The sequence below is a fragment of the Pristis pectinata genome, chromosome 15 (assembly GCF_009764475.1).
Source record: "Pristis pectinata isolate sPriPec2 chromosome 15, sPriPec2.1.pri, whole genome shotgun sequence".
Taxonomy (NCBI): domain Eukaryota; kingdom Metazoa; phylum Chordata; class Chondrichthyes; order Rhinopristiformes; family Pristidae; genus Pristis; species Pristis pectinata.
Genome location: NC_067419.1, coordinates 12,194,515 through 12,221,124, shown reverse-complemented (window position 1 = coordinate 12,221,124; position 26,610 = coordinate 12,194,515). Strand labels below are relative to the sequence as shown.

At 42.0% G+C, this 26,610-nt stretch overlaps 1 protein-coding gene across 1 annotated transcript in view; it reads right to left on the bottom strand.

The window, feature by feature from the left end:
• Positions 1-8,368: 8,368 nt before the first annotated feature.
• LOC127578220 (metabotropic glutamate receptor 8) overlaps positions 8,369-26,610 on the bottom strand; it is a 272,133-nt gene continuing 253,891 nt past the window's right edge. The window contains exons 9-10 of the mRNA XM_052029966.1: positions 17,240-17,486; positions 8,369-8,833 (exon numbers count right to left, since the gene is read on the bottom strand). Of these exons, the coding sequence (XP_051885926.1) occupies positions 8,784-8,833; positions 17,240-17,486 (297 nt within the window). The 3' untranslated portion in view covers positions 8,369-8,783. The remainder of the gene's footprint in view (positions 8,834-17,239; positions 17,487-26,610) is intronic.

Genomic DNA, 26,610 nt, shown 5'->3' with positions numbered 1-26,610 from the left:
TTCAATTGAGGTGTTGGAATGATCAGTGATAGAAACATAACATCATGTAAAGCCAGGAACGCAATACATAGGTAAAGTGGAGTCAATTGCCTTCATCAGTTGTATGGTAAACTGGCAGATTTGATGGAGTAGAGCCCATGCTGTGTTCCAATGGCCAGGAAATTTAGGCAGGTTGTATAAGGAGCTGCTGATCAGCTCTGGAGGCGAAAATTCCTCCCAAGTACACTACAGATGCCATGAGTTGTCTGCAATCCCTCTTAGCTTGGGCCTTCTGTGTTTCAAAATTTTGAAACTTATAAATCTGTGATGATCCTTATGTTTTCTGTCATTCACTTCACACACATTTTACATAAGTAGGGCCTGGAAATTGGATTGCTTGGTATTGTTTTTTACAACACCATGGAGATCCAAAATGATGGAATCTGGTGTACGTCAGCGATCATCTCCAGGTGAAATTGCAACAATGGCAAAACTGCATTAGGATTTCCAGTCGGGATTCACCCATCAGTATCCAACACTTCTCCATTGTCAGACGTGCAGCTAATCATTGTGAAGCATACATTTGAAACCTCCTGATGTAAACTGGAGCTCCCAGGTCTAAAAAAAGATGGCTTTTTGGCATAAAATTATGGAGCGCGCCCCTCCCTTATTTTGGTCCCATTTAAGGGAACAATCGGCTTAAATAGTACACTTCACAATCCAGTCAAAATGCTTGCACACTCCCACAGTGCTCAGACCGTGCTCAAAGTGGTAAAGAGTGCTGTTTGGGGAATTATAGAAAAACTCATTTAACCAGCCATCAGGGGTCTCTCTGCCCATGAGGAAGGCCCTCTCTGCCTCCTGGAGAGGCTCCACACTCTCCTTTCTGGATGGCCTCCCTCCGATGGCTGGCAGTTTCTATCTCAATGCAGGATAGTCAGCAACTGACCTCCTTATCATACATTTACAGACTTGAGGCTGTGTGTGAGAGAGGGAGAGAATTAAAGAGCAGCAATTATGGAGATGCAGCGGTCACCTTGACATAACTTGCCAAGACATGATATTTCTTTCCAGCGTTACTCCATTGTCTCTGTGCTCCTGCCATGTAACTCATTTACTAGCACTTCAATCAATCTCTCAAACCACTTTGTTTCTCTCTCCGTATCTATTCCAGCTTCTCCTTCTTGGCAGCTGTATTTTCTATTGGTGCAGTTCCTGGCTGCCGAGGGTAGTGTGATTTTAAGTACAGATGCCTTTTTCTGATTGCTGCATATCAAAATGGTGTCAGTCTTGATAAGTGGGGACCCATACGTGTCATCACAATAAATCTTTTCCACTGGAAACTATGTGACTGCAATTGTATACTTGTATGCAGCCAATTTTACAATCTTTTCAGGGTAGACCAGATTTGACACTAATGCCTCACACAATAATGTTTCAGCACAACAAAAAATGGTGAAATGCAATTTCCAGACAATAATATTGGTCTAGGATAATCAAATTACTATTTTCGACAGTGTCTTCTTAACTTATCTCCGGAACCTTACTTTGGCATTGCTCCATCACCTTTCTGCAGACTCCAAAGATCTATTTTTCTTCCTTTCCCTGTTGGTGATGAGCATGCAAAGAGGCTTTAAGGGCTGCGGACAAGTTGAGTGAGTGAGCAAGCTAGAGTTCTATGTGGAAAAATATGAGGGGGTCCACTTGGTGGAAAAGTTAGCTGTGCTAAGTATTTTTTTAACATGTGAGAGCTAGGAAAATGTCGATGTGTAATGCAATCTGGACATCTTTGTGATGAGACACTGAAAGTTAATGTACAGGTGCAGCAGGCAATTAAGAAGGCTTATGGTCTGTTGGCCTTTATTGCTGGTGGATTTGAGTATAGGTGTCTTATTAAATTTTATAGGGTCCTGGTGAGACCACACCTGGATAATTCTGTTCTGCTTACCTGAAAAAGGATATTCTTGTTATTAAGGGAATGGGGCAAAGATTCACTGGGCAGGTTCATGCGATGGCAGATCTATCATATGAGGAGAGACTGAGAAGGCTATGCTTCTTTCACATTCAGAAGAATGGAAGATGACCCCATTGAAACGTACAAGATTCTTATTGGGGTCAACAGGCTAGGAGGATGTTTCTCCTGGCTAAGGACTCTAACACCAGGGGTCACCATCTCAAAGTAAGTGGTGAGCTAATTAGAACTGAAAAAAAGGAATTTTTGGGATTCTCTGTCCCGGAGGCGGCGTTGGCTCGGTCATTGATTGTATTCAGAACTGTGATCAATAAATTGCTGGATAATAAAGGAATCAAGGGATATGGGGTCAGAGGCGGGAAAATGGCATTAGTAGAAGATCTGCCATGATCACGGATATAGAGTCGACTCGAAAGATGAATGGCCCATGCCTGCTCCTATTTCTTGCTCATACATTATGTTATTCCTTTCCTTGAGATCATGACACTCTTGCTGGTGCAAATTTCCACTGCTGGTGAATGAAACCTCACCTCTGTTGTGGTTACTCAAACACAGTCCTCGATAAAGGTAAAATTGTACTGGCAAGGTTTTCAACCCTGCTTGTCATTGCAGTTGAGATCAATCCCATCATGAGCTTATATGTGCTCATCCATAAGGAGGAGGAACTCTGGATAATTTTTCTCACTTAACCTCTACCTTCATTGATTGATGCCACTGCCAATTGTACTTTCCTTACAATTGAAAGCAATTAATAACAGAGTAATTATTAAATTGAGATCATCCTCATCCACATGGCTGTCTGCTGACTCAAAGCTGCAGCCTTTGGTATTGTGCTGTGGAATATTAGAGTACTGGCAGTCAACACTTTGTTCGAAGCAGTTTATTGCCTCCATGAGAGCAGAGGAGAAAGGAATTATAGACAACTGCATAACTATGGAAGGGTAGAGTTTCTACTTTAGTCACAATCAGCAAATTGCATCCAAAGTTATATTTTCTTCTGTTCAAATTTGTTTGTACGTAACCAAGTGTAAAATCTGCCATGAACCAATACAACTGGGGTGCATCATTCTGATATTTAAGCATGATAATGGTCCAATTGAATTAATGTGACTGAAAATGTGCTTACTGCAAAAATCATTCGTCGATTCTGCTATTCTAAGTTAATGAATTTAAAGTTCACCTTCCATTATGATGTGTTTCAGCTGGCATTATCTGTCTTTTGTGGTTTGGAAGTTAAGACAAACTAGACAATGGTCTCTTTAGTGGTTTGTTTCATGGTTCAGCCAGCACTCTAATGGATGCATTAGGATGACAGCACAGCAGCTAAATTATTGGACTCATCCAGAAACCTAAAGATTAAGGGACATAACATTAAACCCCACCATGGCAATTAGCAAACTTAAAATTCGGTTAATTAATAATCTGGAACTAAAGTGTTAGTGATAATGACTGCAAAATTGCTGTTTTGTTGTAAAACCCAGTTTGGTTAACTAATACCTTTGTTCAGAAGGAAATCTGATGTCATCACTGATCTATCTATGTGACTCCAGACCTACAGCAATCTGGCTGACTCTTGGCTCCTCTCTGAAATGTTGGAACGGGTCATGCATTCAAGAGACAATTAGGCATAGGTAGTAAACGCTGGCCTCCCCAGTGACAGTAACACCCACATTATCATGAAAGAAATTTCTAACTATCCTCCACAGCTCTGCACATGTTTAGCTGTGAGCTGGAGGGGCTCCATCAGGATGAGCTTCTACTGGATGCCAATTCACCATCAGCCTTAGCTCACTGATATTGGCATTCACTTATGGATCTATGCCATCGATAGGCCTTCAAATACCTATCAAGTCACAAGCTGGGAAAATTTGCAACAAAGTGACTTACACTCTCCTAACTTTTATCTCTTCATTGAGCACAGGCTGAAGAATGAAATTGAAAGAGTTTATAGATCAAGTACAGCGATATAAAATTTTTAAAAATTTTACTTACAGCATGGTAACAGGCCCTTCCGGCCCAACAAGTCCGCGCCGCCCATTGTAAACCCCAAATTAACCTACCCGTACGTCTTTAAAATGTGGGAGGAAACCGGAGCACCCGGAGGAAACCCACACAGACTCGGGAGAATGTACAAACTCCTTACAGACAGCGACGGGAATTGAACCCCAATCGCTGGCACTGTAATAGCGTCGTGCTAACCGTTGGTTTCTGAAGACTTTGCCCCTCACTGAGCAGGGTTCCTTGGTATTGTTACCCTCCAAGATTCCAGTTAACTGGTGATTTTAAATCTAGATAATGAGACTCAGCAAGGCAATTGTCAAGAGTACTGTTTATACACATGCACTTCCAGAAAAGACAGATGATGATCAAGAAAGGGGATACCCTTCCCCCTCCCCTTCAATCCATGGGCATGGGGAACACATAGTGGGTATTTAAAGTTTAAGTTTGGATTGAGTCCAACTGATATTCGCTTGCCAAATGGGTAGAGTTCAGAGACCTAGAAATGAGTTGACTTCAAGGACATAAATTAGTTTACAAAAGAGTTGGCAAATTCAGCCAAGATAATATGGTAATGCAATGACAAGTATTGTTATTAATTATCAAGGTTCTATCATGTACATTATTTGTTGTATTAACACTGTGGAGAGACTGTGGAGTAACTGCACTGTGTAATGAATCGGTTTGTAAGACAAGCTTTTCACTGTACCTTGGTACAAGTGACAATAATAAACCAATACCAATACCAAGATCAGAGGGGAAAATTGTGGAGCATGTTCCTTTGCCTATTCGAGGGAGAATGAAGGAAGTAAAGGCCTCTTGAACAGCCGTCTGTATAGAGAATAAAAGAAATACTCATCCTTACTGTAATTCATTCAGCTGCTATGATAAATGTTTGGTCGGGTTAAGTCCTGATGTAAAGACTCCACCCAAAATGTCAATAATTCCTTTACCCCTACAGATGCTGCTCGACCCATTGAGTTCCTCCAGCAGATCATTTGTTGCTCCAGATTCCAGCATCTGCAATCTATGGTGTCTCTGCTATGATAAATGATCTGTCCTGCACTACCTCATCACCACTATCAGCCATTTGTCGTCCACTTTTTGAATACAAGTCAATTAACTATGTGACCTGTTAAAGTGTAGCCTGCATGGCATTCAGCTGTATTTTGGTTGCTGTTACTATTTTATAGAATGTTATAAATGTCATGGAGTCATACAGTAAGGAAATAGGTCCTTCAGCCTACTGAATCCACACCAATATTCAAGCACCTGTTTACACTAATCCTGTTTTACTCTCCCCATTTCCCATCAACTCTCCCCAGATTCCACCACTAACCTACAAGCTAGGAGCAATTTATAGCAGCCAATTAACCTACCACCCAGCACATCTTTGGAAAACAGAAGGAAATCAAAGCACCCAAAGGAAACACACGTGGTCACAGGGAGAATGCGTAAACTCCACACAGACAGCACCAGAGGGTCAGGATGGAACCCGGGTCACTGGAGCTGTGAGCCAGCAGGTCTACTAACTGTGCTGAATAATTTCCTGCCCTTTAACTTTAAGTCAATGAAAGTTCGCTAATCTCTGTTGTAAACATCGCTGGACGTTTTCCTTCAAGTTATATAAAACACTGCACATAATTCCAATCTGAGAATACCTTTACCACATGACACTGGGCCACTATTTAGAGATTTGTCCCATGTGTATGTGGTCCAGGGCAAGATGCAAGATGTGCACTATTCTTCTGTTTGTGTGGAAAGAAATAGATAAAACAAAGACAACAAGAAAATTCAATAACTTTTAGTCAATAAGTTTCAATAAAAAAATGCCAGATAAATACAGAAGAAACATTTCATAGTATTTACTGAACCTTTCTTGTACAAATGATATCAACAATATTGATTACAGTGGAACCTACCTATGATCAACTCCTTTTGACTTTCTGCCAGTCCTTTTGGTGACCTTGCAGTCAGGAGAACAGATGAAAGTCAGCACTGAGCCTTCCCACCGCCTGTTGCTCTTGGGAGGCAGAGCCCCTCTTGACCAATCTACCCACAACCTCTGTCCTGGCAATATGGTGCCACCCAGCCACAGCGAGGTGCCAACACCTCGGCCACTACTGGAGCCCACAGGAGGTGCCAGAATTGGAGGGTTGTTTAAGTCACGCCAAGTGGGTCTTGGCTTGTCACATTCAAGGTGAAGATGCAATGATTATAACGCGGTGGCAACACCACAAAGATTAAAGTACCTTATCAGGGGCAATTTTTCCTTTCCTAAAGAGGAGTTAATTTTATTAGGGATCCACTGTAATGCTGAAAATTATAACTGGAATCCATTTACATTCCAGTGCACATCTTGTGAACACAGGATCACCACGACTGCTGACATTCACCAGTTTCACAACGTTGCTCAGTGTGTAAATCATGTACCACATAGAGTTTATACGCTAGTGCTTCACCAAAATTCATGCAGAACTTATACTGTCAGTGTCATGCTAGGGGTGATTATGACTAATGCATATCTCCTTAAAAAGTGCCGAAAAAGGTGTCCACGTAGCCAAGTGTGACCTGTAGTTTCTTGTCAGATGGGCGCACTGACTGGAGAAATGAGGAAATAAACATACTACGACGTTGCTCATCATTCTGCCCTGTGCCACAATAGAACTGTGAAGCAGTCATTCCACGGATGAGAGGCTTTGAGCTTGTAAACTTAATAAATTCTATTTGAAAATACTGCACGCTCTTTTCTGTGGCTGCAGCTGAGCGCATAACGTGAAATTACATGACTCCAGAAATAAATCTGCTACTTTCCCTCGGCACGTTTGGCTCACCAAAGGGAGATGCCCATTTGGATCCAGTTCAGTAGGCAAAGCTCACTGCAATGTTTTCTTTTGAATGAAGGTGTGCTGTGTCTAGTGTGACTGCAGCTGCTGATCTGAGAGGGGCAAAACAAAAAACAGGCACCTCATCATTAGAGGTCTCTCTCCCTTGCCAAGGTGTCATGACTTAGAGTCACAGAGCTACACAGAATGGAAACAGGCCCTTTGGCCCTACTCGACTGTGCTGACTGAGCTAGTCACATTTGCCTGGGCTTGGCCCATATCCCTCTAAACCTTTCCTATCCATGTAACTGGCCAAATGTCTTTTAAGTGTCGTAATTGCACTCACCTCTACCACTTCCTCTGGCAACTTGATCCACATACCCACCACCTTCTGTGTGAAAAACTCCCCCCCCCTCGCCCCAGTCCCTTTTAAATCTTTCCCCTCCCACCTTAAACCTACGACCTCTAGTTTTAGACTCCCCTACCCTGGGAAAAACACTGTGACCATTCACCTTATCTATGGCCTCATGATTTTATAAACCACTAATAATGTCACTCCTCAGCCTCCTATGCTCCTGGGATAAAAATCCCAGTCTCTGGATCTAACTCAGTAAGGCAGCTACGAGATGATTTGAAGCCACCTAACCTGAGTGAAATTTGATAGGATTGGAAATGAGGTTCAGACAATTTAATCAACTCTGGGGTGAATGATTCAAGGCATCTTAACAATGCAGTTTCTGCAGCTCAGAGACAAGGGCACGCATAGTACAACCGCTGACCCTGATACGTTGATATACAGTAGCTCGGACAAGGAGCTCCTGGATGGAATTATCACCAATGTGGTAAGTTGCCCCAGCCAGAAAAAAAATATCTGTACAACTAGTTGGGTTAATATAGTAACTGTTTGCTCCCTGCCACTTCCCCTGTGAGTGGCTGCACTGGATGGGTTTGGGTGGTCTGACCTGACCTGTTCACTGCATTCATGCTGCTGTGACTGCGGAATCCGTGTTATCTTTAAAGTCCCCGGAGAGCGTTCCTACATGAAAGGCGCTATCGAAATGTAAAGTTGGGTGTTCACCAGATATTCCACATTAAATGAACTGGCTGAAAGAGAAGCCAAACAGGAAGGTCGCACCACATCATCAAGCATGTAGAGAATGTGTAAAACTTGTGTCTCTGGGCCCCTCAGTAACCTTCAACTAAAATAGTGCGCCTTTGCAAATGTTGCAGATTTCTGTAAATGTACAGAACACAAGTGTGATAAGCATAGTCTTACATCGTTTGAACAGTCCTATACCTTCCAAACCAAAGATCTGCCGTGATATAATGGTGGAACAGGCTTGAGGGGCTGAAGGGCTGTCTTGTGTTCCCAAGCTGCACACCCAGTGTCCGCCTGGACGGAGTCCAGTCACTCTGGCTGGTGAGGTCATGGCAGGAAATATGAGCGGGTTTTTCCATTGTCTTTTGAAAAGAGGACATGTCACACACACAAAAAAAAACACACTAGAACCCGCAAACCAAAATATCTCTGAATTTTGCAAAACGTTCCTTTATTACAAATAAATCTGTCATATAAAATGTTGACATGCTTCAATCCTTGCATTTATTTGTCGCCACGCAACGCTGTGATCCATTTGGTCGGTACATACAACGCCCTGTTTATTGCATTACTCAGGGCACAGGAGCCTCTCAATACTAAGTAGAACAAGGATAGAATTTGCACAATCACAAAACTTACAATTAGAACAACAGGCATGGGTTCACTCTGGCCCACAATCCTCACTGACAAAACTGTCAAGCGCACGATGACCCGTGTGTGTCTTCCTTGTCACTGGAGCCTGTGTCTCGGAATACACAGGGGGCCATCTCACTCTGTTGAGCTGGGGGCTGCTCTTCCTTCTGCCATGGGCAGGCCGTACTCTCCAGAGCGCTTTCCAAATGATGGGACGCGAGGGTCGTTTTCATACATGCAGTCCCGTTGGACTACTGCAGGCTCTTCAGCAATCAGGTCAGTTTGCATGGTTGCTATAGCTGATATATGTGGTCTTGGTAGAAGAAGCTGTGGAAGAGAGGTTTGCCAGACAGGTTAGATCAACTGCAAGAAAGGACAGCCAGCAGATAGGGGGAGCGGGAGTGGGAGTTAATGGAGATGGGAGAGGCTCAGGGTGGAGAAGATTGATGATGCTGGAAGGTGGCAGTGGCTGGGAAGAAATGGGATTTATAGTTGCCTTTAATATTTTAAGATACGATAAGATTTCTTTATTAGTCACATGCACATCGAAACACAGAGTGAAATGCACCTTTTGCGTCGAATGTTCTGGGGGCAGCCCGCAAGTTGGAAGGATATTGATGGAAAAAATCAGGGAAACCACTCCCACACTCAGGAAACAAGAAGACAATTCAATATCCAACATCAATAACCAGAGGACAGGGCCCTATCTCAGTAACCAGAGGGCACAAACAGAAGATAATTAACTAAAGAATGCGTTGGGCCAGGGGAAATATGGAGAATCTGTTATTTTGACCCAGTAAATTGTGACGATTTGAACACCCTCCTTGAAAATGAGGTGAAGGTTCTGCTCATGGATTCAATAGATTCAATCGTAACTTTCAAAAGGGAACTGGAAAGGGTTTGAAAGGGGGAGGATGTGAACACCGAGGGCAAAGAGCAGTGGAGTGCAACAAATTGGGAAACACTTTCAAAGAGTTAGCACAAGCCTTATAAGCCAAATAACCTTCAGTGCTATGTGGTTCTATAATAAACAGCAATCATTCAATTTTCAGTCTCATTTCAATCCAACTGTCAAGCTGATAGAATGAGAACATTTTCCATTTCTCGGTGTTATGTAGTTGTATCTGTGTAAACTCCTCCACATCTTTCCGTGCTGTTCGCCATTTGGTAGTCTCAGCCTGAGCTCTGGAATTACCTCATTAAGCCTCTTTTCCCTCATGAAGATACCAGGGGTCCCCAGCTTATGGAAGACCAGGCTTTATGCAAATTCTCCCAGACTCTGCTCTCAGGTACAGTACTCCAATCTCTTCACCAGGAAGCAATGCAGAAATCACCTAGAGAAAAAAGCCAATGCCTTCTCCAAACTCTCTTTCGGGTAAGACCAAATGTTACAAACCCCGTGCCACCTTTCGTTGGTGCACACTTTAAATAAAATTAAACTGCTGGAGGTTTTCCCACTGATTAGCAGATCGGATCCCCCCTGCCCCCGTCACTCCACCCGCATTGCATTCAGACAAACAGTTGTCACCGTTCACTTGCCGGTAACTACTCCTACCCTGACCTTCCCCATTCTACTCTTTGCAAATCAGTCCCCAAGCGGCTGACGAGGGCTAAGGGTTTCACATTACGATTTTGGGGGAAATTGTTCCTTTCCAGCTTGCAGAAAATTCAGCTTACAGACAGTTCTCAGGAACGGAACCCTGATTTAACCAGGGGACCCCCTGCTTTCTCGATGATCTAACTCCACCATCATTTTTGGCCACGGATTCATCGAACCACACAGCATGGAGACAGGATCTTCAGACCGGCAAGTCTGTACTGACCAGCAAGCACCCATTTACATTAATCTTACGTCAGTGTTGCTTTATTCTCTTCACAGCCCCATCAACTCCCCCCAATTCTCTCACCAAAGGCAATTTACAGTGGCCAATTAACTTACCAAACCACATATCCTTGGGATATTGGAGAAAACTGGAGCACGTGGAGAAACCCATACAGTCACAGGAAGAACACTCAAAGTACACAGACAGCACCAGAGGTCAGAAACCCTGGGTCTCTGGAGCTGTGAGGCAGCAGCTCTACCAGCTGCACCACCCAGTGTCATTGGCCTTACTAGCTCATCAGATTGGGCAGAACCCATGGAGAAAGAAATAGAGTTGAATTCTCAGGTAAATGATCTTTCATCAGATAATCCACCTGGAACGTTAAGTTTGTTCCCCTCTCCACAGGTGCTGCTTGACCTGCTGAATATTTCTGCTTTTATTCCAGCATCAGCAGTTTTTTGCTTCTCAGTTGCCTTACTATGTCCTTGAAAGGCCAGGTGTCAAATTTTGTTTGATCCTGCCTTCCATGAAGCATGTCATACCAGGCTAAGGAGGTTATATCAATCATTGTTGTTTAAGGTTATGAACAGATCCCAAACTTGTTAAATTCAGTCTTCCCATATTTTTGATAACTATTTTTCTGACTGAGGTCATCAGAAGCAAGACCAGCATTTCCTGCCACCTATAGTTACCCAAGATGGAGGTGATTGGTATTGTTCTTGGCTGCTGAAGGTACCCTCAAATTTCCATTGTGTGGAGAGTTCCAAGGATTTGACCCAGCAATGACGAAAGAAGGGTGAAAAAATTTCAAACAGCTTGGTGTGCAACTTGGAGGAGAACTTGTGGGGTAACTGTGTTCCTTGCTCACTTATTATGCAAGGTTAAAGCTGGTCTAACAGACAAATGGTGAGAAATCGTTTCGGAAAGCTCTTTATCTTTCTAGTTGCTGTTCTTGGGGGAGTTGATGGAAATGTAAGGAGAACAAATTACAGGGAAAATTAGTGGGAGAGTGAGATCACTCTGTCAGCCAACATTTGGCTTTTCTTTGCATCATAAGAAAAGATGGAAATTTGGTAATCCTTTTAATATGCTTTAAAATGGTGAAGCATGACCACAGCTTAAAAATATTAATACTAGGACTTTAAATTGAATGATAAAGAACTTCTTCATTTCTTAACATTCCTCTGTGTCTGTAACCAATCGCTTTTCAATTTGATGAAGCAGCACTCATAAGACCCAGGAACATTTTCCATCTGTCCACAAACACGTGACACATCTGAACACATTACAATTGCAACAAAAGTGTATGCAGAAAACTCCAGGTATAAGATTGACAAAGCACCATTTCCTGAGGATAATGTCCCTTTAAGGTGTTAAATTAAAACTCAAAAAGATGTAGTTGTTGTGTTAAATGTTAGGTGCAAGTAAAGCAGCAATAAAATCCCAGTTCTATTCAATGGACTATTGTGAAGGATAATCGAATACATAAAAGGAGTTAATTGCTCATCAAGAAATCTTTTGTTTGCAATTCTGTCTGTTTTCTGAAATGTACGTTGAATCACTGCTTTAAACTCATTTCCAAATATAATGAAATAGAGTAGAACACTGCCTGAAACCAGAGGTCACATTTTAACCCAAGATCATATTTGTAAAATATGATTTACATTTGCTTTATTATATTCTTGTGCTAGAAGTGCTCTCTTTTATTTGTGATACTTATCTTATGCAAGTATAAACCAGGGCTTTCATAATAAAATTTCTTTATAGGAGCAGAATATAGGAATGAAGCTTTGTCACAGTATTATGGCAAGAGAAAGTAGTTCATAACCTCAGTATATCATTAAAGCAGATTCACTTTTCAGAGACACTGCTTGACTAGCATTTTCTGCCTTTATTTCACAAATTACAGAGTATATTCAAGACAGAAAAAAAGATTTTTTTGATATTAAGGGAAATGGGGTTGCTGAGGTAAAAGGACGGCCATGATTTTATTGAACACTAGAGCAGGTACAAAGGGTTGAATGACCTACTCTTGCTTCTATATGTTCTTGTTGTGAATCATTTAGGCCCATCTAAGGAGGAAGATCCAGCACCTCCAAAAATACAATATTCCTTCAGTGACGGACTGATGTATCTCCCTGGCTCAGGTGCTTCTGTGTCTGGAGTGGTGCATGAACCCACCACAAAGGGTTTTACTCAGGACATCTTGTGATGGCTGTTATGCCAAAAAAAAAGGCATGGCAGAGCTCCTTGAGCATCTAAATATTGAAAATGTCTTCACTCCTTTCTCATATTGGGTTCCTTTTTTTTTGTTATATTCTCATTGCAAAACTTATGAAGGACATTAGTCTTAAACTAGTTCATTCCTATTAAGAGTAAAATATATTGCTCCCTCAAAATGTCCCTTTTCATCCTTTCTTAGTAACTAATGGGAAATGGCATGCAAGCTTTAGTGCAATTGTATAGTTGAACTCTTAAAGGTTATTGATAAGAAATTAGGAAAAATCAGGATCAGATTTACTATTTGGGACTTAGACGTTAGCAAAATGATGAGGCACCATGAGCTGGGACTTGCTGGCAGATGCCAGTAGTTCCACACACAACTGCTGGCATTTCTCAATGTATTGGTCTCCAAGTTCAGGATTCCAGAGCAGAAGTCCCAAACATGCTGGCTGCTTCTCACTTGGGCTCCTCGGACAATGCTGTGGTATTGGACCCCAAAGTGCTGCAGCAGAGAGTCAACACCATAATTCCCTAGTGCTTTTGCTTGGACATCTACCTGCTGAACCTGCATCAAGTTAGATCTGGTTTAGCTGTGGGATTAGTTTCAATGGAGAGTACTGGCTTCAAGGTTACAAAGGTGGTATTAGTTAGTTTACATATGTTGAATTAATTAAGTTTAATTAAACTTTTTGTTAGCAATATTTTAATAACCGTAACTTTTAAAATGTTTAAATGTTACATTTTTTCCCAGTTTTTAATGTTTCTGTGTCATAGATAACCATAGAATCCTGGAATTGTACAGAAAGAACTAAACCCTTTTGACCCACCTCTTCCATGCTGACTGTGATGCCTATCTATGCTAATCCTTTTTGCCTCCATGAGGCCTGTATCCCTCTATTCCTTACCGATCCAAGTACCTGTCTAAATGTCTTTTAGATGTTGTGATTGTTTCTGCCTCTACCACTTCCCCTGGCAGCTCATTCCAGATAACCACCTTCCTCCGTTTGAAAAATGTACCCCTGAGATCTCTTTCAAATTTCTCCCCTCTCACCCTAAACCTATGCTCTCTAGTTTGAGACTCCCTTGCCCTGGGAAAAAGATTCTGACAATATATCCCATCTATGCCCCTCATGATTTTTATAAACCTCCATAAGGTCACCCCTCAGCTTCCTACATTCCAGTGAGAATAAACGCAGCCTGTCCAATCTCTCCTTGTAACTACAGCCTCCATTCTGCACTCTCAATTTCTACCACATCCTTCCTGTAGTCTGGTGATCAGAACTGTACACAATACTCTCAGTCCGATCTACTAATGTGCTGTACGACTGCAACGTGTTCATAAACATTCAAAGATATTGACAGGTTTGATAGCTGAGTAAGCTAGGAAATGTGGTTTAACCAGTTGTCAAACTTACTTTCAAATATTGTACTCCTTTGCCTCTTCCACCATCTAATGATGTTCCATGACACAAGACTATGATGCCATGCTGTGGGCATTTGAGATCAGCAATGCAAGTTGACACTGGTGGATGTACAAAAGTTACTTTCCACAAGGCATCAGTGTTGGTGGCAGCAAGTTCAGGCACCAGGCTAACTGCCTATAAAATATTTGGGATGTGCAATTGCTTAAAAGATATGTTTAATTATAAAGAGAGGAAAAGCACTGGACGACTGTAAATTACTTTACAGTGGAAACGGAAAGTTCTTAAAGTGAAGCACATTAACACAATTAACTTAATTTTGTGACACAAGCTCACCAAGCAAACACATCACCTTTAGCCTCTGTGGAACCACTTTACAATGAGGTACATTCAGGCTTCCTGCCGAAGGACTGAATACACTCCGTTCAAAGAACAGACATGCTGACTTACATCAGGCTTACGGCACGAGAACAGAGCATTCAGTCAGACTTGTCTTTATCAGTGTCTACGTTCCACATGAACCTTTGTCCACTCCATCTCATGTTAATCCTATCCACATATCCATCTCTTCCCACCGTTAACTGAAGTTTCACATTCTAACCATTCTCTGTTAAAGACTACAATCTGTCTGAAAGCTTCACATCAAGGTGCATTATATTTTAAATGCTAACCCTGTATTTTATATGTAGTGTGTGTTTATTTCAAATTGAATAAGGAATATTAAGGCAATCAGGTGTGAAAAATTCAAAACCAAAATTAGCCTGTTAGGTATCTCATTAATATTCAGAGCCTTTCATCAGTCGGTTAATGTAATCCCTGGTAAAAAAGCTGAATGAGTTTTCATAAGAAAATTCACTTTTGGATTTTTACATTCATATCTCTGATGAAAAAGTAGCCTGCCAGATGCAGGCCCACTTCAATGTAAGCCATGTATTCACCAGCCAAAACATTTATCTACCAGGCAAAGTACCCACCCACTAGCCAAAACACCCATTCACTCCCTAAAACATCCATCCACTTATTAAGCAACCATCCACTTCCCAAAATGTCCTTACACTTCCCGAGATGACCATCCACTCTCTGGGACAACCATCCACTCCCTGAGAAATCCATCCACTCTACCGAGATACTAACCCACTCACCAAGATATCTACCCACTATCTAAAAAGCCCAGGTACTAGCCAAAACAGTCATCCTCACAAACATCCATGCAATTATCAAAACATCCATCCATTCACCAAATCTTCTTTGCTCTTACCAAGATATCTATCCACTATCTGAAATGCCCAGCCGCTAGCCACGGTGTCCATTCACAAACCATAAAAACATCCGTTCCAGGACTGCTTGGCTGCAGTATGTACCAACCTCTGAATGCACTGCCAACAACCTCTTTCTTTTCCAACACTTCCAAATTCCCCATGTGTAGAAGAACTAGGAAGTGCATGGAAGCAGCACCTCTTCCCTCATTGCTCTTTACTGCTGGGCCAAGTTCCTGGAATCTCCCTACCTAATATATTGAAGGAAGACCTTCAACACATTGACTGCAGCAGCTCAGGAATGTTTCCCAGGAAATTAGAGATGAGCAATAATTGTAGTCTTACTACTGGTACCTTCATCTCAAGAATGAATTTTAAAAGAATTTGCTACAATTAAAATAAAAGTGGATTATACATTTAATGGTTTTACAATGGATTTTAATTACCAGGTCAACTCTGTAATAGGCACATTAGCTTGCTGAGAATGTTAGCACTGTGCTTGGAAATTGTTTTGGTTGTGAGTAAATGAGTGCTTTGCTAGTGCAAACAAAATTGAAGCATCTTATAGCTTTGCCAATGTTATCTTCTTCTAATGACACAATTACAACAGTCCATTCCAGAAATATGCTGAATGTTTCACAGAATTACGTAAAAGATTACCATGGATAACTAGGAAGGGCTATCAGTCAGTCATCTAATATCATATCCAATAATGAAAATTAACTCCTTAATGAAGATAATCAGAAACTCAAATTGTATTACAACTTTTGGATCACTCCCTGGACCTTGGATTATTTGTCTAGCAAGGATGCATGGGGGTAAAGTGTTTTCTCAGTAATTTATACAATATATTCCAGCTGGGTATTGTACTCTGCTTTCAAAATCTATTCAACTGAAGCTACTACTACATTACATATTTTGCAGGAGTATCAGAGGATCAATCCCTATCCCATTTCTTGAAATGGGTGATAGTCAGGATGATCCACATCCTATCCAACTTCTACTTCCATTAAAGATAGTGTGAGTCTTAGTGTGGAGACAGAAACAAAATCAACATTTCAGATCAATGACCTTCCATCAGGATTTTTGAAACTTTTGCAGTCCTTTGATAAGCTACGTGGCAAAGCTCTTTCAGGATGAATGTACTCATTTGAGCAGAATGACCTCTTAAAACAATATGGATCTCGTGAATTTTCCATCCATCTTCGGCCTTTTTGTGAATCTGTGCAAGCAATGCAGCATCCTGTAAATTGCTAACACTTTTCGATCAATATTGTTGCACAACAAACATAAGAATGCCATTTATATCATCTGTGGAAATGCCTATTGACAAAATAGTTTGCAAAAAAGACCACTCATCTGTATATAGTTAGAAAGATCTTATATGTGAGGGATGGTGTAAAATGGTGTCAGCAAATCTCATGTAATTTTGATGGAAGGTCATAGATCTGAAACGTTAACTTTGTTTCTCCTTGCACAGATCCTGTCTGACTTGCTAAGATTTTCCAACATTTTTTTTCAAATGGAAGATTTACTAGTTCAGTAAGAACAAATAACATTCCCATAAAGTGGCCAAGAAATACCTGGTTATTCTTAGCTCTCAATGATATCACCTAGCACAAACTGCTGATTAGCTAGTCAGGAATTACTAAAAGGTAATGGGAATTTGCTATTCATGGCATTTAATAATGTGTAATAATCCAACATTTATTTCTTTTAATTTCTTGCTTGCATTTATTTTCACAAAGCACCTTTCACCACTGTGACATATTGTAAAGCTCACAGATATTATCTAAGTTTGGCTCAGCCTGTCCACTTTGTGCACTGCGGCAGTCTGGGGACATGCAGAAGACAACATGATAGCTTTCATGCTTTGTTATATATCTGAAAAATAAAAATGCCTTGCAACCAATAACTAGACACTATAAAATCCTAATGATGCAAAGATTTAAGAGCTCTCGATTTATGTTAATTTAATACAAGACCGTGTATGATGAAAATTGTACTTACTGTTAGTTTCTAGGCTTTCACAGAGTTCAGTTTTGACCTCTCCATTTGGTCTGTCACTTGATTTTTGTGACAGCTTGCTTGACATTGTGGCTGCCGTCACCACTGCCTTGAAGCTACGCTTGCGTTTTTGCACATTCTGCTCTGGATGGAAGATGATAATGTAAACCTTAGGCATGTACAGCATGCCTAGAGATACAGAAGCACTTAAACTCATGGAAATAGTAAGGGTTGTTGTCTGAATGTACATCTGCAAAAGAAAATACGAAATTTTAATTGAAGGTCAAGAACCACTGATATATACAGATCAAATTACAAATTTATTGCTCCTATCAAACAGAGCGTAAAATGATTGAACAGTGGAAGGATGTGATGCATGAAGGATTTAATCTGTTCATGCAACAGGGAAGAAATCGCATTTTTTTCTGCAAACTTTTAAAGGCTAATTTTGCACCATATCGATGTTATATAAGCCAAGTTACAGTTTGCACTGATGGTGAACATGTGTTTAATGGATAAGATTCCTACGACCATTATTTTATTTGCAAAATAGATTTCATATCTGAAAAAATCAAAGCAATGCGGTACAAACATATGAACTGTTCTCAATCGTTATAAATAATGACTGGAAGGTTATTATTTTTCAATTCTGCCTCATTCTTGAAACTAACTTTGAACTTAACTGATCCAAAATTACAAAGTACTCATTTTAATCCAATCTCTTTACCCTGCAACAACACAAGAATTTAGTCAAAATCCAAAGACGTACATCTGCTCTAAGGGAACTAAAATCCAGTACAAGTCTGAAAGCATTTTCCTTATAGATGCTGAGTGGCCTTATATCTATTTCCACTACTTTCCACTTCTAATTACATAAAATTAGGTCAGTAAAAACAAATTTCAGTGTGGTTGTTTCTCACTTGTTGTTGAGCAAATGCCTTGTCTTTGCATTGAGGAAAGGGATTACTGATGAAATTTTGCCAACAATGTCAAGAGGTTTCTTCAGCAGAGCGAGAGAGAGAACCATATCCAGCCAAAATGACCCTCTCCACACTCCAGTCCTTAAAACCACACAGTACATGAATTATTTATTGGGAGAGCCCAGGAAATAGCTCTTCCCCTAATATCCTGCAGTGCAGTTCATCTGCACTAAGTAAGATGCATTGATAAATATTTCCTTGACCCTATAACTTACATGGCTTGAGACACATTATCTGCATTTCCTGATGAGTGGTACTTTCCTCAAACAACTGAGGCCTTTCCACAAAATGCACCTTCCTTGGATCAGCTCAACACTGCAGCACTGGATATTGAATGGGATCTAGAATGCTTTGGATTACTTCTTGACATTGATGACTTCTCATCAGTATTATAGCCACAGAGAAGAAGCAGGATAATGTATATGTGTCATCTCAGTATGAAACCTCCTTCAAATTTCCTTGCCTCTCCCTCAGAGGTGGCCTTGATAACAACTGTGCGTGCAGAGTTATCAGGGATATGAACCAACTGTGTACTGGGGGTCAAATGCAATCAATGCCAGAAGAACATAGGCATGAGTTTAGATATTTTGCAATCATGTGGTTCACTGCAATGATGCTAGAATTTTTAAGGAGAAAGCCTGAAACAGTCTGCTTCTGGAATCAAATTTAGCTTGACCTCATTCACATAAAGTGCACGTTATCAGGTCCCTTTCTAGATGAGGCACAGTGGGATGTGCAATGATGACAGCAACTGCCACACTAAGTGTGACTTATCCCTGCACCATCAAGTACATTATGAGCATTAAATAAGAATGTTTTTCTATTGTGCTACTCTCTTGACAAATCAAAACGCACTATCATGGATATCTTAAAGCATTTCAATTCCCAAGCTTGTGCGAGGGTCTAGTGGTTCCCGTACTACACTGTAGTGTTCTCTGTGCAGCTGCAACATAGTGCTAGAACCACAAGACCCACAGCATAATCCTCGATAACCTGCAAGAAACTCTTGCCCCAGATGGGCTTTGAGGGTCAAAAGAAGGATCGGTCCGGGTTGGTTGACTGTGGGGCAAGGTTGAGAACGGTGCCCGTGAGGCGAACTTGAGAAGAGGAACAGGAATATCATGTACACAAGAAGGCCTCTCTGGGATGGGCCAGATGAAGATGCACTGAACTGTTGGCATTCAGAGGGCTCTGCCCCTGTTTCAACCTCCAGGCCCAAAGCTGAGCTGTTGTCAGACCCCGAATTACTGGTGTCTGGTTCCCGCTGTCTTTGCTTGTCATCTCAGAGTCACCCTTCATGATCTTTACGCATGATGAGGACATAGGTGAGCTGGTGGATGGAGCAGAGGCCATATCTCTGTTCCAAAGAGGTGAGCAGTACAGCAATCTGCTCGTGGGTGGCATCGATGTCCAGTGCACAACAATCTGCTCACGAGCAGCATGAAGTTGCTCAGTGGGGACAGAGACCTGCCAACATGTGGCACCTCTCTGCTCCGTGAGACCATCAGGCTGTTCCCGGATGACAGGGCTGCTCCTGTGTGGCAGGGACCAGACCTCCAGCTGGAAGGTGGGACTGCACTGAGGCAAGCAAATTTTGCATGGCCTCTGTCTGTGTCCCTGCAGCAGTTGGCAAGCCCTTGTAAAGAAACATCCTTGCCCTCCAAAGACGATGTCCTGGTTTTCTGGATCTCCACTACCTCTTGCAAGAGCATGGAGATGGACTCCTTCCACTCTCCTTGTCATCTCATTCATTTGGCTGGGTAGGTCCGACAGCACGCTCACCATCCGCACCAGATTCCTCAGCTAGAACATCTTGGACCTCCCCTCCAATGAGCCCCTGTATCAGATTGCTTATCCTGATGCCACACTGCAGCCCTTTGGTGCCACGTGCAAATCCCCGTGACATGTATCCCTCTGACCTACGCTGCTCAGCCCTCATGGTGCCAGTCCCCGAGAGGGTGTTGTGGGGGTCAGTGATCTACCTCATCACCCTTCTCTTTCTCCCGCGTCCCCCTCCTGCTCTTCCTGTTCCGTCTCCGGGAGGGGGAAAACAGCAGTGCCTCCCCCAATATCCCTGCAAAGACAAAAAAGAGGGAAGTTGTATTGACAAGCTGCACCAGAGACACCTTTATAGTGGAGCAGTAGTGCAGGAGGTGATGAGGGTGGTAACTGTTGATTGAATCAAAGCGGCTGTAGTAAATCCTACTAGTGAGCATATCCTGGGGCATCGCACTTGCGATGAAGATAGTCGGAATCAGAATCAGGTTTATTATCACTGACATATGTCATGAAATTTGTTGTTTTGTGGCAGCAGTACAGTGCACAACATAAGGGCATAAAGGTTATTATGCGACAAAATAGTGCAAAAGAGGTGGTGTTCGTGGATCGTTCAGAAATCTGATGGCAGATGGGAAAAAGCTGTTCCTGAAACCTTGAGTGTGGGTCTTCAGGCTCCTGTACCTCCTCCCCGATGGTAGGAACGTGAAGAGGGCATGTCCTGGGTGGTGAGGGTCCTTAATAATGGATGCCACCTTCTTGAGGCACTGCTTCTTGAAGACGTCCTCGATGGTGGGGAGGGCTGTGCCCGTGATTGAGCTGGCTGAGTCTACAACCCTCTACAGCCTCATTTGATCCTCCATTGCAGGCGGTGATGCAACCAGTCAGAATGTTCTCCACCGTACATCTGTGGAAATTTGCAGGAGTCTTTGGTGACATACCAAATCTCCTCAAACTCCTAACGAAGTGGAGCCGCTGGCATTGGTGGTTGGTTGGTTGGTGGTTGGTGGCCTTCCCATCCATCAAATGCAGGATGGTCACCTCAGTTGGTGTGAGATGCCACACTTGTGAGAGAACCCTCCTTAAGTCTTTGCCTAAATGGAGGAGATGAAGGACATTGAGTATGCTCTCATTCTGTTCTTTGGAGGCTTGACCTCGCTGTGGGTAGTAGCTGCAGTTGAATGTCAATGGTGGGGTGAGGGCTGGGGGTGGCTGTAGGACAAGGTGGGGTGAGGGGGAACTGCGGGAAAGAGTTACAGCTTGTACGTTATTTGGATGAGTTACCTGGCCTCCCTCCTAGCCTTCAACAGGAACCCTTTCCCACTCTGACCGAATTTGGGAACCCTCTCTCTCCCTTCTCCCCTCACCTCCCTCTCCTCTTCCCTGCAGCTATCATGTGTGTTGTTGCTGTGTGGTTTCAAAGGGACTATGCCTTTAAGAGCTGACGAGCTTCTAAGATTGGTGCACAGGCATCTGGCTAAGCTGGGTGAGGTCCTATCAGGAACTGCACAGGTCCTGATTTACCTCATGTTTCCGGGTGTAAAGCACCCCATTGCCATTTTCAACATCTTTTTGGGCTATGCCATGATTCTTTGTGGGGGAACCAAATGGTCATTAGAGCTCTACACGGCTACAATGGAGCTTACCAGGGAAGGGTAAAATCCACTCTCTAAGCAATGGAATTCTCTCCACTGCGTTGATGGAATTTGGACTCAGTAACCATTTGGTGAGCTGACTACAAGTGATTGGATGTGGAATTTTTGCTCCTAAGCATCTTATTCTGATTCTAACTGAAGTGAAAAAGCATGCCTCTTAGCAAAAAATAAATATACATTATCTGTAAAGTTATGTGGTAATTTGTCATTGTCCGCACTGTCTAGTCATGTGGATACAAAAAATGTATGTGCCTAGAAGCAGATTTTAATGAAGCAACGAGCAGTCCTTTGCTGTTCAATGCATGAAGAGTCAGCTATCCACTGACCTGAAGTACAGAATATAACCAAGTTCAGGTTTTTAAAAATTTTAAATGCATTATCGACCCAGGTCTAGCTGACTAAATAGTCTAAGCTAACTAAGTTGAATTTAGTTAGCTTTAACCGAGAAGAGAGTCAACTGCTGCAATGCTGGTTTCACAAATCAAATCTTTCCACCTGAAGTCAATATTTCCAACCATTTTATCCTCATGGATTAAACTCTGAGCTCCTAATGTTTTTCACCACGAATACCTTGCTCCACTTTGGAGACTTACTGAAACAGAAAGTCCGGATACTTTTGATGCCAGTGGAAGACTCTGAGAATGGCCTTTACTTTACCCATCAGCTGGGAATCTGGCACGTGGATCTACAGACTCTCACAGAAGCCGCCAACTTCACCTTTCCATTGACAGCTAAGCCACATCATCTGACACACCAAACCACACTGATCCACACCCTGACTCACCCAAGTACGAGGTTAGCTTCCAAAAGGTACCAGAAACCAATGAACATGTGGTCACCCTTATTCATTTAGTAGCCGTATCCAAGCATGGTTTAGTGCCATTAGCTTGCCTCGGAGTTAGAAAGCTATGCTGTTTAAATTGTAAGATTATAAACTTGAGTGCAGTAGGAATCTTGTCTTCTGAAAGCCATTTAAAACCTGTGTTCTATCTGCCATTGTGAAGTGTAAAGTTCACAAGGCACTACTCAAAAAGCATGGACAGTTTTTCTCACAGCTTTTTTTTCCATTAACCAAAGAAATTATTAGATTAGCTGATTCTTGCCTTTTGTGGGACCTCCTGTGCACAAATCACTAGTATCATCACAACTGCACTGTTTTCTACAACAGTGACATCACTGCAAAAGAAGTGTGGTTAGTGAGGTGTAAAAAACTTCACTGCATGCTGAAATGGTCCATGCCACTTTATAAATGCAAGTTATTTCTTTGTTTAGTGTCATTATGTAAATCAGTTAAGCACAAAATGAAACCCTAAACAAGGAACTGAACTAACTGCTAATCTAGAAATGTCAAGGAGGGAGAGCAATAAGAAATGGTGACTGCACATTATTTTCTAATTCATTTTTATGTGAGAGCATTCCTGGCAAGAACATTAATTATTATCCATTCCTAAGGCCCCTGTCAAAGTTGTGGAGGACTGCTGCCTTGAAGTACTGCAATCCTCGTGATGAAGGACCTCCGATTGTGATTATGGTTAAGGAGTTCAAGTGTTCGTGAATTAAGGTCACTACATGTTTGGTGGCTGCTGGTGAAGATGAGGGAATGGCAGCATATATCTACACAAGTCAGGATACCACGCAGATTGTGGGAAAATCTACAATGAGGTAATCCCTGTTTAAAAGTAAGGGGTTGCACACTGAAGACAGAGGTAAAGTGATTTTTTTTTGTTTGGAAGGTCACGACTCTCTCCCTTAAAGGTGCTAGAAGCAGAGCCTTTGAATATTTTTATGGTCAGTGCTAAGCTAAACTCTTGCTAAGTAAGGGAGTGAAAGGTTACTGAGGGTAGTCTAGAATATAGACTTGAGGTTAAAATTAGATCAGCCATGATCTTTTGAATGTCAAAGCAGGCCTGAAGGCTGAGTGGCCTACTCCTGCATCCAATCAGATGTTCATATTACTGTGGGTTAGCTAAAGCAATTATATGTAATTTTTGTCTTGTATTTACAGTCATGCACAGATGAACATCTTTTACATGTGCCCTTTACAACAATCTCACAGCTCTGTAACTAATCAAAGCAGACATGAAGAAAACTGATGGATGGATTTTGCTTCTGTCAAAGATGTCATCTAAATCCATACTTTTCATTCCTCAGGTGAGCTTTCTAGTCATTTAAGTGTATCCCAAGTTAATCATGCATTCAGTGAGAGGATTAAATAAACAATTTTTTTAGCAGAAGGAATGCAAAACAAACACAGATCGATAAATATTCTGTAATTCCAAATGTTGAAATATTCAGACAAAATCATTTTTAGATAAGACTTTGCCTGTGGCTGTATGCTATCACTGCAGACAGCAGTGTAAATAAGCAATAACATGTGGATGTTCGCAGCAGATTCAACTTACAACAACCCAAACAAGAAATATCTCCAGAGTTTTAGATTTTCATTTTCTCTAACGTCTTGTCAGTTTTCTGCCCTGCTTGTTAGAGAAAACGTTTGCAGCAGATTTTAAAGCATTTGGGTTTTGGGGAAACTGAATCCACTGGTCGGAGTATGGAGTGGTATGAATTGGAGAGAAAATGCAAGGAAATGTGTTAGGCCCAGTTAATGTTGATAACTCTAAACAGCTTCCCAGCACTGTGACACAATTTAAAACAACAAGAAGGAAACAGGAGGTTTTGTTGACACTTATTCAGATTACATTTCCACTGTTGTTCCTTCCCATCATGTTTTCCCCTCGGCTAAAGTGAAAGTGATCAGCATCAAGAACTTTTCCAGGCTTTCTATCAATAGAAGCATTCTTCAGTGCCAACTTTCAAGTTTTACTAGATTTAGAACAGTTTATTCCAAACCAGATTAAAAATAAAAATCTGCTCCAAATTACATCTACTATTTGAAAGTGTTCCACAGGGAGCTGTTCTGGGACCCCTGCTCTTTGTGATTTTTATAAATGACTTTGATGAGGGTGTGGAAGGGTGGGTTAGTAAGTTTGCTGATGATACAAAGGTTGGTGGTGTTGTGGATAGTGTGGAAGGTTGCTGTAGATTACAACAGGATATTGATAGAATGCAGAGCTGGGCTGAGAAGTGGCAGATGGCGTTCAACCCGGATAAGTGTGAAGCGATACACTTCGGGAGATTGAATTTGAAGGCAGAATACAAGGTTAATAGCAGGAGCCTTAGCAGTGTGGAGGAACAGAGGGATCCATGTCCATAGATCCCTCAAGGTTGCTGCACAGGTCGATAGGGTTGTTAAGAAGGCGTATGGTGTGTTGGTCATTAGTCGGGGTATTGAGTTCAAGGGCCGTGAGGTAATGTTGCAGCTCTATAGAACTCCGGTTAGACCACACTTGGAGTATTGTGTTCAGTTCTGGTCACCTCATTATAGGAAGGATGTGGAAGCTTTAGACAGGGTGCAGAGGAGATTTACCAGGATGTTGCCTAGATTGGAGAGAAGGTCTTATGAAGATAGCTTGAGTGAGCTAAGGCCTTTCTCTTTGGAGAGAAGGAGGATGAGAGGTGACTTGATAGAGGTGTACAGGATGATAAGAGGCATAGATCGAGTGGACAGTCAGAGACTTTTTCCCAGGGTGACAGTGGCTAACACGAGGGGACATAATTTTAAGGTGATTAGAGGAAGATATAAGGGGGATGTCAGGGGTAAGTTTTTTTTTACACGGAGAGTGGTGGGTGCGTGGAACGCACTGCCAGCGAGGTTGTGGAGGCAGATACACTAGCAACATTTAAGGGACACTTAGACACATGAATGATAGAGAAATGGGGGGCTATGTGGGAGGGAAGGGTTAGATAGATCTTAGAGCAGGATAAAATGTCGGCACAACATTGTGGGCCGAAGGGCCTCTACTGTGCTGTACTGTTCTATGTTCTGTGAATACTGATCGTCTTCTAAATTTTTAGAAAGCCATGCTGAGATCTTATCCAAATCAAATTATCAAACTGAAAATTTGTGATAACTCTTGCCCTCTAATCTGCTAATCTGTTGGATTGGACACAAAAAATAAAAATTGGATGAGGTGCCAAGCAAATAGATGATCCATACAGCTCTCTCATGACAAAATTATCCTCATTGTCCAAAAAGTTCATAAAACTACAGAACAGAATTCATTTCAATGATCCAGATTCTCCTGAGAAATGCCATCAGTTTTGTGTGAAGCTCCCTGTGTAACTGTCAGGAGACTGAGGGAGCCTGTGTGAAATTCCTGACAGGTTCCCACTGGCAATTTCTCAACTGCATTCCCTGGTGGATTTCTTGCTATCAGCACACCACCCTCCAGTTCTTCAGAAGTTACGTGGGTAGGGGGAGCTGTGAAATAGGGGCAATTTGCAAAGTATGGACCAATGTTGCTTTATTAATGGCTCTGACTTTCTACGTTACAATTTGAGCAAAGCAAGAAGTCTGAAGAATGGGAAAAGCAATAAGGTCAGTGTAAACCAAGGACAGTTTGGGACATTAGCGGCAGTGACTGTGACCGTGCTGCTACAGCTACCACTCAGTTACCATACTCATTGTCTGCTCTAAGTCCAATTTCTAAACAACACCACTACTCCTCATTCTGGTCATAAAACTGAGCTTTTCCAAAGTTACAATCTGAACAGTCCTGAGCACATCATTCCTCTTGTGGCTGTTTGTTAACTGCACACAGTCACAACTCAGTCATAGAGTCATACAGCATGAAAACACACCCTTCGGCTCAACTCGTCCGTGCTGACCGTGTTGCCCAGCGAGCTAGTCCCACCTGCCCATGTTTGGCACGTAGCTCCTTAAACCTCTCCTATCCACGTACTTATCTAAATGTCTTTGCTCTCTTTTTATGGTGATGGGACAAAAAAAAAACTTGACAAAATAAAGGATATAGTCCACCTGATATCAGGCATAGTTACATAATTGAAACTGCATAACATAGGAGGTGGATGGTAAATCCCTCATACGACTCACAGGCCGACA